Source organism: Xiphophorus maculatus, chromosome 12, assembly GCF_002775205.1.
Source record: "Xiphophorus maculatus strain JP 163 A chromosome 12, X_maculatus-5.0-male, whole genome shotgun sequence".
NCBI lineage: Eukaryota > Metazoa > Chordata > Actinopteri > Cyprinodontiformes > Poeciliidae > Xiphophorus > Xiphophorus maculatus.
In genome coordinates this window covers 14,042,428-14,057,649 of record NC_036454.1, presented here as the reverse complement: position 1 = coordinate 14,057,649, position 15,222 = coordinate 14,042,428, and the positions used below count along the sequence as shown (strand labels likewise).

General features: G+C 39.2%; 1 protein-coding gene across 2 annotated transcripts in view; it reads left to right on the top strand.

The window, feature by feature from the left end:
* Positions 1-845: 845 nt before the first annotated feature.
* efna5 (ephrin A5) overlaps positions 846-15,222 on the top strand; it is a 120,319-nt gene continuing 105,942 nt past the window's right edge. Inside the window, exon 1 of one of the 2 annotated variants that reach the window (XM_023343393.1) lies at positions 846-2,362. In XM_023343393.1, the coding sequence (XP_023199161.1) occupies positions 2,238-2,362 (125 nt within the window). In that variant the 5' untranslated portion in view covers positions 846-2,237. The remainder of the gene's footprint in view (positions 2,363-15,222) is intronic. The other variant, XM_005794913.2, reaches the window with a different exon arrangement.

Here is a 15,222-nt window from a genome sequence, read left to right as displayed (position 1 = left end):
CCACAGGCAACTATAGCTCGCTTTTTTTCGTAGGCTGAATCAGTGATTCAGAGCTCCGGGGCTTTCAGGGCACTGGAACTCGTCATTCTCCTTGAATCAGAACAGGGAGTTGTTCTGATACATGTGCATGGAGCTTTCATAAACAACCACTCACCTTTTTTTTTGTTGTTGTTGCATAGATGGACTTGATGCACCTTCTGGCATTTCCTTTTTGCAGAGAGTTACCACCAAGCTTACATACTCTGCTGAGCTTAAAAAATTAATGGTCATATTTATTTAGTTTTTCTCATAGCAAAAAAAAAGGAAGAAGAAAACAGAAGGGTTGTGTATTTAACTTTAAATGTGTAAACACCACTGGAACAAAAACTGTAAACTTAAATGAAAAACCCCCCATAAAAGATTATAGATAAAATTATACTTGAAATAATGTATGTTAAATAATTATAAATACCTTAACTTTCTTTTCTGTTTTTAACAGAGACAGTACTTGAGTAATCAGTGTGGGGAATTATATTTTTATGCTTATTTTGTCTCAATACGCATCTAATATATAGAAAAATCTGAGATGGAAATAATAGAAAACTTCACAATCTTATATGATTTAGTGAAAAATAAAGTACAACAAAATGCTAAATAAATGCAATACAAATAGGCTACTATATTATGTGTAATATTTGCTATTTTTTATTTGTATTTCTTTACATGTGCCGTTTTTATTAAATAGTAAAAAACACTTGCTCTTTTTCTTTCTTCACTTTCTTTTCTTTTCTCTTCTTCTTTTTTTCTTTTTTTACGCCGCGTCCGTTTGCATGTAATTAAATAGCACCGAGCGCAGCTTATCTGTCGGATCTGTCAGTGGAGAATGTAAAAAGCGCTCCCTGTCCTGGGCACCTCGCTCCTCTGCCCCCTTCCAGCTCCACCTTTCTATAATTGAATTACCTCGGTTTTAAGACGTGGGCGGGGCTTAGGTCCGCTGGAGTCACGCCCATTCAGATCGTCGCAAACCAATGGGACTATCCCCCGCTCCGCCGTAACCAAACCCACTCGCTCAGTCGGCGTCTGGAGCTTGCGTGGAGCTGCTACCTCTGTCCTTCTTCTTACCCAGTCCCTTCGTGTCCCGGAGTTTTCCCCAACCCGATAAAAACACAAGAAAAAAAAAATCAATAACCAAAAGAAAAAAAATAATTATATATATATTTATCAAAAAACAACAAAACAAAAAGAACGGGAGGGACGACAACAGAGCACGCACATGGGAGAGCGCTGCGATTTTTCCACTCCCGTACGTTGCACGATGGCTTATATATGAGGAGGACACTTTGGAATGCGGAGATAAAAAACAAGCGTCTCCAGAAGGGAGAGAGAGAGAGCGAGCAGAAGAGAGAGAGAGGGAGAGAGACAGAAAACACAACACGGCCACAGAGACGGACTCCTCCCCGCCTCGGCCGTGACACCTCCGGCGGATCACAGCGAAGAGGATGACAGTGTTTCATTTTTTGTTTGTTTTGGGTTTGTTTTACACGGCGATCTAACGCTGTCAGTCATCATTTTCCTCCGGCACTCACTGACTGACTGCATGGCTTCAGAAAGTTGCCGGGATAATAACATGGACATCTGACTTGCGCCCTCACAGCGTCATTGGACCACATTGAGCCCCCCTCTTTCCATCACGTCTCGGACTAATCTGCGCTTTTTGCGTTTGGAGTGAAGGGCTGAGCAGTTGTCACTTTGGCCCTGACATAGGCTGCACCCAGCAAGCGCAGGGGGGTTTGACACTGTACAGCGCCACGGGAGACACCGAGTGTTCCGCTGCGCATTGGTGGCTTTCTGCGCTGGTCTCACTTGTTTGTGCATCAGAGGGTGGGGGGGACCACATTCTGTCTGGATTCCCCCGTCCTGACAAACCGGCAGAAAAAAAAAGGCACATGTTTTCATCGGGACCGTTGACTCCGTAATTTTTGTAACTTCACATTTCCGTCAACTTGAACAAGTGTCACCTCATCCGTCCTCCGCGTTGAATGATCCCATTTGCCTCTTTTCTTTCGCTCGTTTCTCTTTCTGTTCGCATTACGTTGATAGCTCTGAAGCAGAAACACCGGTCCACATGTGACTGAGGTCAGGTCACCTGTCCCGGTTCAGGCGCTCCGTTTCTCCTACCCTCCACCCGCTCCACATATCTGATCCTACCGAGCGATCGACACTGAGACGGAATAGACTAACGAAGTTTTGCTGTAGTGATGCTGCAAGTGGAAATGGTCCTCTTCGTCTGCCTGGTGCTGCTGATGTGTGTTCTAAGCCAGGAGCCCGGATCCAAAGTGGTGGCCGACCGCTACGCCGTCTTCTGGAACCGGACCAACGCCAAGTAAGTGCTGTAGCCGCGCATCGAGCAGGCTTCCCCCGCTGAGAGTGGGAGATGTTTCCCTCCTTCTCTCTCTCCCTATCTCTCTCCGCTCTGAATGAACCATCGCTCTTTATTCTGCGCAGCCAGATTCTATAGGTACAGACCGACTGCTGCTGAGGATGGGAAAGTACACCTAAGAGATTCTTGGATTCATTTAGTTGTGCCGAGCGTCTTTCGAGATATAACCCGTAAAGTAAGGCCTATTTCCCTGTTGCTAGTTGTCCGCAGATCTACGCAAATTTTTACTGGAGTGTTGTCAGCTGTAGTTCTGGAGGAACAAATTCTGTTCTTTTTATGTTTTCTGCTTTTATTCCCGGTGTTTCTACCCGTCTGTTTCCAGCAGCAGTAACAGATTAACACATAGATGCAAATCATGTATTTTCTCGCTTCCTAACGCAGTCTGATGATCATGCTTAAAACTTTCGACCGTCGTGGAAACACACGGGTCAAGCGTGTCAGAGCTGCGCTCTACATGTAGATTTGAAATATTTAGTGAAAGTCTTCACATTCTACAAAACTTGTTCTTGTACAACCAGAAAGTCTATTTTAATTCATCCGTTAATATTTAAATCTTTAGATCCCTCAGTGATAAAAGTTGTATTGAATTTTGATTACAAAATACCAAAATAAAAGCATATAACCAAACTAAAGCTCAAATGTTATGTAGTATTAAATTGTTAGTGTTCAAACTTTTAAACTTTTGTTCCTACATTTAGGTCATAATCCTAAAATAGTTTCTGAGAGTTGTGGTAAAAGATCTTTGAAGAAGAAAAAGCCAAATCAGATTAGAATAATTGTTTTTCAGATTATTACATGCAGTTTCTATTTATTTATGTTTTTTGAAATTATGCCGAATAGTTTGCCTTATAATTACTTTGAACAACCTTGGTGCTGTTGAAAATTAAACAAAATTATTGGAGGTGTTATTTTGAACCTTGAATAGTTTTTTGAAAAAAAAAAAAAAGAATAATTAAAAAGGCTGGAGGTTAAAATGTACTTTTTTGTTTTAGCTTAGTTTTTAGACCTTATGAAAATTCTTATTGAAAAATCTGCAGAGTTTTAGTGTAATAGTCTCATACTGTATGCTTTATGTATTAGAGGAAGGGACTAGACCGCTGTCTTAAAGCCCAAAGGTCCTGATGTGTTGCTCTAAAACAAAGTCTCAAAACATTGATCTAAAGATGATGCACAGTAACAGAAAAAAGCAACCTTTCACTAAAAAAATAAACAAAGCAAAACAAAAAAAAACAACATCTGTGTGCTGATAATAAGGAAATAGAAATGTAAAAGTTGTTGAATACGATCAAGCACCTTTCAAAAAGTTTCTCAGACGTGAAACCTCGTTGCTCCATCTAGTCCAAGCTCTTGTAAACTGTTTGTCCAGACAGCATTTCCTTCCAAAAGTCCCTCATGGAGCACACTGTACAGCCTTGTCCCCAGCTTATTAAGTCTGATCGCCGCCTGGCAGAGTTTACCGAGACCTTTCACTCAACTGCCACCAACACTTAGTGTTTTATTTGTTGACCGAAAAAAAACCCTCCTAGTGAGCAAAGTCATTAATAGCACACGGCGAATTTGTTGAGCAACCATTTACATTGAGTTTGAAGTTTGTGAAAACATGACTTATTGCTTGAAACCATTAGCGGCCAGGGTGTAAAAACGGAGGGGCGACTGTATAGGCTCCCGGTTGGAGTCGGGGGGCCAGTCCTAGCCGGGTGTGTAGATTCCCAGCTTGATAAACCATGGAGCATGACTGGTGTGGTCTGGGTGCCCATAGGCAGACTTACCCTGACTGTTTGTTAATGGAGCACTGTCTTTAATGAAGGTAAACGCAATCTTGAGTTAGATCTTGATGCCTACCATTGATAGACACACATTCACTGGGCTGTGCTATTTTTTCCCGAAAAAAAGAGAAAAGTTTTGAGTTGACAGGCTGCTTAGTTAACTTGATACCTTCCAGATGTGCTGACAACCTTTCCTGCTTTCTATGAAGGGGGAAAATATTGAGATTGAAATAAATCCACTGTTAATCTCAGATGTGACCCACTACCAGGAACAGGCGCAGAGAATATTCTGATATTGCTCTGATCTATATGCTCCGCTCTCTTTGAACTCCAGTAAAACCTGAGTAATAGATAGTTTCCTGAGCCTCATCTGTTTCTCAGATTGAAATTCGCCTGAGGAAAGGAAACAGGTTTTCACGGAGGCTGCAGCTCTGTAACAGTCGGTCCGCACTACTTTACTCTGAGTGGAGTTTGTTTGCCTCTGAGTCCTGCAGGGGTTGAGAAGCCAGAGAGGTAACTTTTTTAAAGTACAGAGGGAGAGCGTTAGCAAACTTATCGTATTGATGAGTCAGTTAATAAATATCGAGTCCCTTTCCAGCTGCATTACTGTAGAAAATTGGTGTGGACCTGGAACTTGGCTGTGTCTGCTTTCTTTTTTTTTCATTTTTTGTGCTTCGACTGAGGCTGAACGGTCTCACTGAGAGCACGGCTGCTTTGGAGAGCATTCAAGCACACAAACAGGCACACTGAGCCAAAAACACATGGTTCATATGATGGCAGAAAATATCAAATCAGGTGACTTGCTAGGATGATCTAAAAAATGCAGTTTAATGAATAATTTCAGTGTTATTTTCTATTGTAACAATGCTCTTTGTATATGGACCATATGCACTTAGATTTTACTATTTGAAGAAAAGTATGTTTTGGGTTATTATTTTAGATGTCCAAAACAGCATCCAAAGTCTGGCTTGCGAAAAACACATTTTGACCAACTCTGGTGTATTTAGTGTTTGTTAAAAAACTATAAGACATGAAAACAATAAAAGGAAAGAAAAAAAACAAAAGAACTATTTGTTTCAAATTCTTGAACATATTTTGTAGTGTCAAATCTGACAGAAATGGAAGAAATTACATGATCATCCCATTAATGAATGAAATTATTTATCCATGTCCTTTAAAAAAAGCTCAAAACAAGTACATGCTTTTGGTTGACGCTTTATAGACTAAAAACCAGCATTCTTAGTTTTTTTGGTATTCTTAGTTTTCATGCATTTGATGAATAGAAAAAAAAATCTATCTGTATCTGTCCTTCTGATCTGTGATCAGACCCGATTAGTTTTGTTGTAAAAAAAACAACCTACAATTACATAAAAGAGAAGAAGAGGATTTGAACTCTGATAGATTTAGTAAATTAAACAAAAACCAGTTGAATTATAGGTAACCCCACATGTGCGTCAAACCTTTTGACTTCAACACTTATCATAATTAATTTATTTGGAACTCAAAAAAGTACATCAACATGCTGGCTGATAAGTTTATTGACTGAAAATGGTGGAAGTGCCAAGTTTAGATGAATAACCATCAAGGTGGATCTCTGATTGCCCACTTAATTCATCTGAAATGCACAGAAAGAAATCTCTAAACAGACACTTTCATGTGCACCAAAATAGCATTAAAAACTTTGTCATGTCTGCTACTTACTGTGTAATTAGGAGTTCAAAACATTATGTAGTGACTACAAGAAAGTCTCCCTGAAACTGTCTGGTTGCAATATGCTAAATTGTTGTAGAAAGTTTATTCTGGACAAAGACGAAATAAAGAGGGAAAAATTAATGTGCAAGTTAGTTTTACTTTTGTTCTCATTGTTGGTAGACAAAACACACTATAGCTCACATTTTAATCAGTATCATACAAGGAATTGTACATAAAATCTTACTTTAGTGGATTTTTTTCATAGTTTTTTGAATGGTCAGATTTATTGTATTGCGGTGTAAGTTTGTAGTGTTGCTATTTGTGCTGGCCGTGCCTCAGTAGCTGCGTTTGTGAGGTAGGTCATTTTGATTGAGACTGAGGTGGGGTTCCTTGTGGTTTCGCTCGCTTTTCTCCAACATTGTGTTTCTCAACTACAGCATGAGATCAAGAACTTGCTAGTTGTTTTATTCTGAGTAAAACCTTAATTTTCCACCTTTCGGCACACTTTCATTTGCCTTTTTATTTCCTTTTCTAATTTATTACAGAGGGTTTAATATCAAAAACTTACTCTAATTGCTGGTTAAGAGTCATAAAAGAACTTCTGACATCTTCCGGTGTAAAAATGACATTTATTTTGTCTGTTATTGCATGTATTAAGACTAATAGGAAAGAAGGTGAAGGGATCTAACAGTTTCTCGATTGTGATTTCAAAAAGACAGCAATTCCGTTTTCCTCTTTTCCCCTCTATGCCTCTTCCCTTTTCTCCTGTGTCGCCTCTAAACTCTCAGCTGAATCTCTCTGTCGCTCTCTCCCCTCTTATCCCTCGCCTGCCTCCATCTCTTCTCGCCAGGCACAGAGAATAAAAGAATACAATTAGATATTTTCAGAGTCCCTCCACGGTTAGATGGTAGGGAAAGAGCCTCAGAGGTCATACTCACTCTGAGTGAGAGAGGTCACACGCATACGGTGAGAAGTAACGAAGCAGAAAGTTGGCCAGTGAATGTGAAACTAGCAACTAATAACTCTCCTTGAAATGTAAGGTGTTATTAGCACAACAGGCAGATGGAGGTTTTGTCCATGGATATTTTTCAAGGTGATTTATATTTTGAGGCAGAATACGACTGTAAAAATTACTTCCTTGTGATGACGTTTTCACATCTTTGAATGTAACTGGAGATATCCACTCAGTAGCTGTGGTTGTGGTGCTTTTGTGCTCTTCTTGGAGTCTTTGTCTGCTTTGTCTTTTGTGCAGGTTTTGGGGGTTTAAATGTGTCTGTGCATTTAAAGTAATTGTGTGCTTAACAGAGTTTTTTTTGTTGCGTTCAGATTCTCAGATACCAAATAAATCGCAGATTTTCTTTTCTGACCTTTTTTTCTCTATTTAACAAAATGTGGTTGCCTGCAAGGGTTATGTGCATGTGGTTCGCTAAATATGTAACTAAACATTCAAATTTAGTTTAGAAATTAGGCAGGATTCAGTTTCTGGTGTCAAGAACAAAATCGTTTCTGAAAAGTTATGGTTACCAAAATGTTCAGTCATACATTTTTCTGGATGTTTTTTCTGAGAGCCTAGAGAAAGTGCTGGAGTTTCCAGAGTTTTCTTTAGCTGTTTGAAGAGAAGAGAAGCACAGTACTGCTCCTAACCCAATTGTTGCTACCCGCCGTTGTTTAACTTTTTCTTAAGTTACAAATAACGGACAATTGTTCTGTGTGGAAATATATCTGTTCTCAAAAAATTGGAAACAAAAGGAGCGCTGCCTTTTTTTTAGTCCTGCTAAGGTTTTTTTAAACTACATGGGAAAGGTACGGCTTGGAGTTGTTTGCTAAGCAGTCAGCTCATGCAGCACAAGATGAGAAAAAAATATACTATCGCTGAAAATTGCCTTTAATTAGGATTAGCTCATATTTCTTGACTATTTGCTTTTCCCCCAGTCTCTGTTACCATCTCAGCCACTAGAAACATACATTAGGTTTTCATCCAACTAACCAACTATATTTTACATGTGCTGAGCATGTAAAATATGCTCTCACAATATATTATCCCCCAAATATTTATTCTGTGTTTTGTAATTATGATTTTTGAGATAACTGCAGTTCAATATATTGTAAAGCTCTACCCAATATAATAGTCCAGCTATCACAGCCAGTATCAACTTGCTTTACTTCTGTAATGCCGTAAAGAGCAGAAAGTCTAAGAAAAAAAAAAACATTACATAGTTTTGCTGGTATAGTAGCAAGTAGCAGAATCAAACAACAAAATAAACAAATTAAGGTAGCACTAAATATAACTGTAATAAGCAATCTACAATTTTAGCAGCAATAAGGAGAATTATCTATCTATCTATCTATCTATCTATCTATCTATCTATCTATCTATCTATCTATCTATCTATCTATCTATATATATATATATATATATATATATATATATATATGTTTTGTTTTTTTGCTGAGCAGACCATATTGGCCCTTGCCCATGAAAAAACAATAAAATAATTGTATGTCAAGTTCTAATGCATCAAAATTTGAAAGCATTTAATTTAATAAAAATGATCAATATTAATTGCTTTCCCATTCTCTCCTTAATTTTCCTAAAGGTTCTCATTAATTACTGCCTTTTTTATGTCTGTGACATTGGCGAACACGGCATGAAAACGGCAGCCAAACAGAGAGCGGAGGGGGGGACAAATGTGAGTCGGGCTGTAGAAAATTCAAACAAGACACAATAGAAGAAAAAAACCTAGCAACAACTGTAACGGCAACGTTGCAAATGTAATTCTTTACTAGGCTCTAAATGCCACCTTATATTTTCTCACTAGACCTGTAAATGCATTTCTGTTTAAATTATATATATTTTTTTGTCACAATTAGGTTGAAAATGAGTCCAGCAGGCAGTAGGCAATGCTCAGTCAATGTGTTTTAGCAGAGCAGCTGTTCTTCGGTGTGCAGTGGAGGAAGGGGGGAGGACTCTTGGCCGTGACCCTTGTGGAGGTGCTATGCGGCGGACAGAAGCAGCCCTGTCGCCTGGGGTGCTTGGTGGCTGGGCTGCAGTCGTGGATATGCTAATCCTGTAGAAGGCAGCCTGCAACTGGACAGAAAGGCGATTCCTTGTAGGCGTCTGTGTGTGCAGGCTGAAAAATTAGAGCGTTTAATGACCTAAAGCTTTTTGTGACCTTGCATGAGCAATTTATAGAACTCTTCAGCTCGTTTTTTAAACTATAAAATAAAATGTGTTTTCACGATTAAATAAACACTGAGCAGGCTAACAAAGTAACAGCATTAATTAAGATGGAATCATAAAAAAGTTTCCTTACCCTTCCAAGCGTGGCAGAAGTTGTTCTTTTCCTGCACTGACAAACGGAAAAACTATTGAATGGCAGCTTCGTTTCAAGCTGCATGTTTCACTCGCTTTTCCCCCACACATTAATGTCTAGGTTTTTGTTTCCAGAGTAATCACTCCAAGGTCAGATCAAGTGCTGAAATGCTGCTATCAGCCGAGCGATCTGTCTTTTTGCCCCCTTTTCCAGCCCACGGCCCTCAGTCTGTGGGGGAACATTATATACTGCTCTTCTCAGAAACAATAAAATATTAACCATCTTATGCAGTGTACATATGCGTAACTCTTGATTGAAAATGTATTTTTTGGTATATAAACAACAAAAATAATGTACTCTGTGTTTCTGCAGATGCATGTATTTATTTATGGGCATTTATTAAATTTCTTTGTTCTTAAAATATTAAAGATTTAAGATAAAATAACTTTCAATTCTTTGCTTACGTCATAGCAAAAGTACTTTAACAAGTTTTTTTTTTTTTCTTGAAAACAAAAATCTACACATAGAAGCTCATGTTTCATTATAAGACACTGGAGAAGGATTGATTGGAGGTTAAAACTTGAGTCGCACCATTATTCACCAAAGATGCTCTTTCATGGTTAGAAAAAAATGCCGCTACCACGCCCATCTTTATCTTGTCTGCTTTCTACTATAAGATGGAGGCTTTCCAGCAGCTGTTTCGGCATAGCTCTTCCTCTCGTAACCAGAGAGGGGCACTACTGGGAGACATCTGATTGCCTACAGTGCCTACTCTGCGTTTGAAGAAAACCATTTAAGATCTACATATGATATGAAAACGGTTTCTAAGCACAAACTAGAACTTCTGTTGATCTTATTCATGGTCAAATTTCCATTGTGTTGCAGACATTAGATCTCCATGTGTTGGGGCCAAAAGGGCCATTGGGTTTCAATTCTTTTTTTTTCTTTCGTCACTGCTCTGTTTGACTGGAATTTTTGACGTGGACGGTTGAGACTGCTCCTTTTTTGACAGCCACATTTTCCACAGATAACTCCTTTCATGGTAGGCTGACTTCAGGCTGTACACTGCGTTTTTCCTTATTTAACTTGAGGGGGGCTCGTGGGGTAGTGAATAGATGTTTTTCTAGCTGGGCAGCAGTGTGGAGAATAGATCCCAGAAGAGAACACATCTCCAGCTTGTGAATAAAGACCTAATTGACGGTTCTAGCCAGTTGTAAATGACTCATGAGGTAATTCGTCTTCTCAGGACAGACTGGGAAGCACACATGTATGGTTGTGTGGGACACTGTTCCGTCAGAATTGATGCACTTTCAGACTTTCAGATATTATATGTCCTGAAAAAACACCTTTTAGCCAGTAATATGCGCTGTTTTAGCCAGAGATCACTTTTCAAGTCTGTATGTATCAAAGCTTCTCATGCATATATTGACAGAAAGGGGAAAATGTTAACCTTTTTCTTAAAGTCACTGTTGTGATGCTGATCCACTGACCTGAATATAAACAAAGAGTCAAGCAAAGTCACCTTCTCATTGTTCATTCTGCGGCTGTGGCTGCAAGACCTGCCAATAATAATCTTGCTGTGTTACACTGAAAAGACAGTAGATAAAAATACAAGCAGCCAATAACACTCCCCATCACCACCACCACCTGCCTCTCATCTTCCCACCCCAGTGCCGGGTTGTGAGCCTGAAAGGCGACCATTGTCCTGCTTTCTCTTCCCACTCTAAAAAAGCCTGAGCTTCAGGTAATATGTGGATTTTAGGTGAAGGGAGAGAGACAAAAAAGGGCAGATGACAGGAGTTGGCATGGGCCAGGTTTGCATTGATAAGATACACCAGTGTTTTAAAAAGTTATGTTTTCAAAACTGCTGGAAATTTCTGTCATACAGTTCTCATGGAGTAAAATCCTTTCAAGAATGCATTAGAAAAATACAAGAATTTTCTCCAGTTTTAAGAAACTCAAAGATGCATTCAGTCTTTTGCAGCAAGTTTCCAGCAACATACTATGATGTATATCGTGTAAGAATTGGACAGAAGGATACCAGAGCAGATAGCCTGTCTAAACACTTGTTGTACGCAGCGTGTTACTCTATAAAGAACTAAAGAGTACAAATTGATAATATGCACATTACAGGTACTTTTATTGAGCTATAACAAAATTTGCTGTTATTTTATATATTTATTTATTTTATTATTTAGTGATTATAAATATGCTGTAGTATTTTATCACCAATAGGGATAAATGTTGCTTTTTTGTTTTAAATTAAAGGAGCTTTTTTATCTTTTAGTAAAGGTTTTACTGTGAGAATGTCATACTGGCCCGTTTCTGGATAGAAAAAGGGAAAGGCAACGAGGGAACAGGCAGCCAAATTTGTAGCTTGGTTTATGGACTGAGCGGCGAGGAGGGCAAATATGAGGATAGATGCATGGGGCCAACTGTGGCTCAGTGGGAAGAGTAGTCGTCTTGCAATCTTAAAGACGCTGGTCCGAGTCCAGCTTCCTCCTGTCAGCGTATGTGAAAAAAAGTGGCTTTTTCCGCTCACTTCCAAGTGAGCTGCTTCCCCTTTGCTTTAAACCATCCAATTCCTACCCTCCTCCTTGTCCGTCCTTGTTGAGGCTTAAAGATGCATGCAGTTTGCTGGCTGCCTTCCTCCCTGGAGGTGACAACGGTTGGTTTGTTGGTTGGTTGGTGGCATTTCTCCAATGGCCGTACTCTGCATCTTCACCCCAATGAGATGTGGTTTAAATGGTGTGGGTTTAGTGACCCTGTTGCTGTTTTCTGCAGAGATAGGATTAAGCCCACAGGTTTTAAACCCTTGTTTTGTTTCCTCAGACAGCTTGGACCACCACACACAGGGTTGTGTTTACTTGGTGGTGGTGGTGGGGGCTAGTGGTGTGCTGGTCAACACAAAGTTGCATCTTACTCTTCACCTATTGTGATACATCGCACGCTGTGCCCTTGAACGTGTATTTTCCGTTGAATCAAAGTCAGAAAGCTGAGGCGTGTGCAATGTAGCAGCATAATGGAGGGTTTCTTTCCACAATGTCGCATATCAGCTGCAGGGACAAACTGGAGCAATAAAAACAGAGTTAGTTTTGTCCTCAGTCATAATTTACAAGAGAAGACCATAAAATTATCTGTTTGTTTCATTGTGATGCATAATTTGGCTCATTATGCAAGATCATAATTCAAATAATTTGGAAAACAAATCTTATTTGTTTTGCTTGTCTTTTAGTTTGATCAGTTTATAGTTTTTACTAATTAGTACAAGAAAAAAAAACTGTCAAACTGTATTTGAGGAATAGTTTAGAATTTTAAATTAATTACTATTAACTTGAGCTACTAATACTTAAAGAACATTAAGTAAAAGGTCTTGCACTATTCTGTTGACTGACTGTACAACCTTCTCTGATAACTGCAAGAGGAGTGTGGAAACAAACAGTTGATAAATCCCATTTAAAAACGTGTAACACTGCATAGACTCCATCATCCTCAGTGAAAATTGTCTTTGATGCTCAAATGAATTGGAGTTTGTGCATCGACTGTAGGGGTGTTTTTGTGTGCATGCTCACGCATAGTTATTTGAGTTGTCCTGAGCCAACCTCCTCTTTAATGAAGCAGCAGAAACACAAAGTCACTACTATAGCAGAGCACAGCACTATTCTTGACCCATTTCTTCAAGCCTGCTCCTCTGAGAGCTGCTTCATAGTTTTCTCATTTTGTGAGAAAACTATGAACTATGAAGTTTTTTCACACACACACACGTGCTCTCGCCCCCACACACCCACAGTTGGTGTGTGTATGTGGGTGTGTGTTTGCGTGTGTTTGTAAGCACTGTAAGAATACTGGCTAATCATCAATGACGCTTATGTGCCCTAAGGCAAATAGTACCCTTCTGGTGCCATTTTTGTGGTAATAAACTGTCTTTTGTAAAACTGAAGCACTATCTTGTTTGCGGTATCATTCTAAATTATTATTTTCAGCATCGTATATTTTTTAATGGTCATTAAACCTTTTTTTCCTTTAGTGCAGGTTGGGTTTAATCATCTGTTGCTCAAAATAAAAAAAATGACTAGATTGGTCAAACATGAACTTATTAAGCATGGAGCTTTGATTACCAAAGCTTAGTGGGGCTTTGATACCCACAACATGACTATAGTATACTACAGTTGTGCTTAACTTAGCACTTTATTGCAGTTTCAGTGCTAAAACCTTTCACAGTTTTTAATAGGTTTAATCTTGGTCTCTACAAGCCTGAGCTGAAAATGTCTTCAGCAGAAATCTATTAAAGCGCATTTAAAAGCCCTATTTTTTTTGGGAGTGAGAGTTCGAAATTAGGACCTCTTGAGAAAACAACACTGACTACATATTTTGTGAACACAGTTTGTGATTTTCCCAAAGATTATGCAATATCTCCTTGTCCTTTTGAGCCAGATGTATTGGTAGATCCCTAATAAAAATATATACAGTACACCTCTGCTTTGGAAAGGCAGTTCATTATTTCTTTAGTAAGGTTTGAGTTGCAGCAGATGTGGTATTTATTCAGCTTGTTTATTTTCTTCTCTTAAATCAGTGAGCAGTGAGCTTTGGAGTGCAGCAGCCTTTGAACCATGGCCTATCCCATGACTGCAGGCCGGGGTATTAACCCAGAGCCACTGAGAGGCTTAAAAAGCCATCAGCTCATTGTCCGGAGACACAAAAACCCCCTTCCTCTAAAATCTCTCCCCCATCCCTCTCTCCTCCTTTCCTTCTTCCCTCTTTTCTTAAGAATGTCTTGAGCTGGCCTCTGCTGGCATTCATATTAATCAGTTTTAAGGTTCTAATGAGATAAGTGAGACTTAAGGGGAGTCCCCAAAGTGGCCTAAGTCCACCAGATAAACAGAGGTGATGAGCGCTGCCTATAGCCACATCCTCAGGAGTGTGTGTGTTTTTCTCCAGGATAGTCATGCATACAAAAGTTTTAAAGTCCTTAATCTCTCAGTGGGGCTTTGATAACCAAAACATGACTAAACCAGGCTTATGGAGGGAACAGTCATCACCTTGCCTTGTGAAAACGATGGAAATAGTATTGTTGATTTATTTCTTCCTCTTTTTGAAGTTACAGAGAAGTTAGTCTATTTCCAAAATTATATATTTTTCAGATCAGTAAGTACATTTCTTTGTCTTAACCCAAACACTCTCTCCATTTGCTCCTCATCCCGCTAAGTATTCATAGAATATATAGGTCAGTGGGTTTCTTTCTTCAGCTTCCCACTTTGCGGCATATTGCTCTTTCTCCTGCCCTCCTCTTCCAGTTCCCTTGCTGCAGTTGCCAGATCTGTAACTGTGTTGTCCTCAAGACTCGGGGGGTGTTGCTGAGTTGACCAAGCGCACAGCATCGGCATTAGGCTCAGAGTTAGTGCTGCAGAGGTTGATAGACAACTGATACATCCCAGTTTTTAAGCCCTGCTTATTTAAAAATTTAGATTTTTTTTTCTTCCTAACCATGTTTTTCATTTTCACCACAGCAGTCCGAGTTCATCATTTTTTTAAACTTTTGAATAAGACTGCAAATATAAAGCAAGAGTGTATAAAGTCTAATTGAACAACTATGTGTAAAAGATAACTTTTTGTTTTGACAAAGTAGAAGTAGAAGTTTTAGGTTAGTTATTAAAAAAGTAAGTATACAAGATTATAAAGTTTTTGAATACTACAAGTAAATGTACTCTGCTATAAAAAAATAAACTTTGAGGCTGTTTTACATTGCACACTCTGCTGGAAGTTTCCTGTTGAACTGGTGTCGTGGTAGTTGTGGTGGAGAGGCAGGACGAGACTCCAGAGAGTTCAGTTTCACCTGCTGTTCTGTTCCTCTGGGCCACAGGACTCCAAGACCGGAGACATTCCAGCCAGGATTAGAGCATGCATGTCAAACGGAAACGCAAATTTAGGCGGCAAGCAATGTGCCTTTTTTACTCTTTTTTTTTTTTTTTTTTGTCTGAAGTTGAAATAATTTTTTTCCCTACTACTGTTCGTAGAGTTTCATATGTGTAGT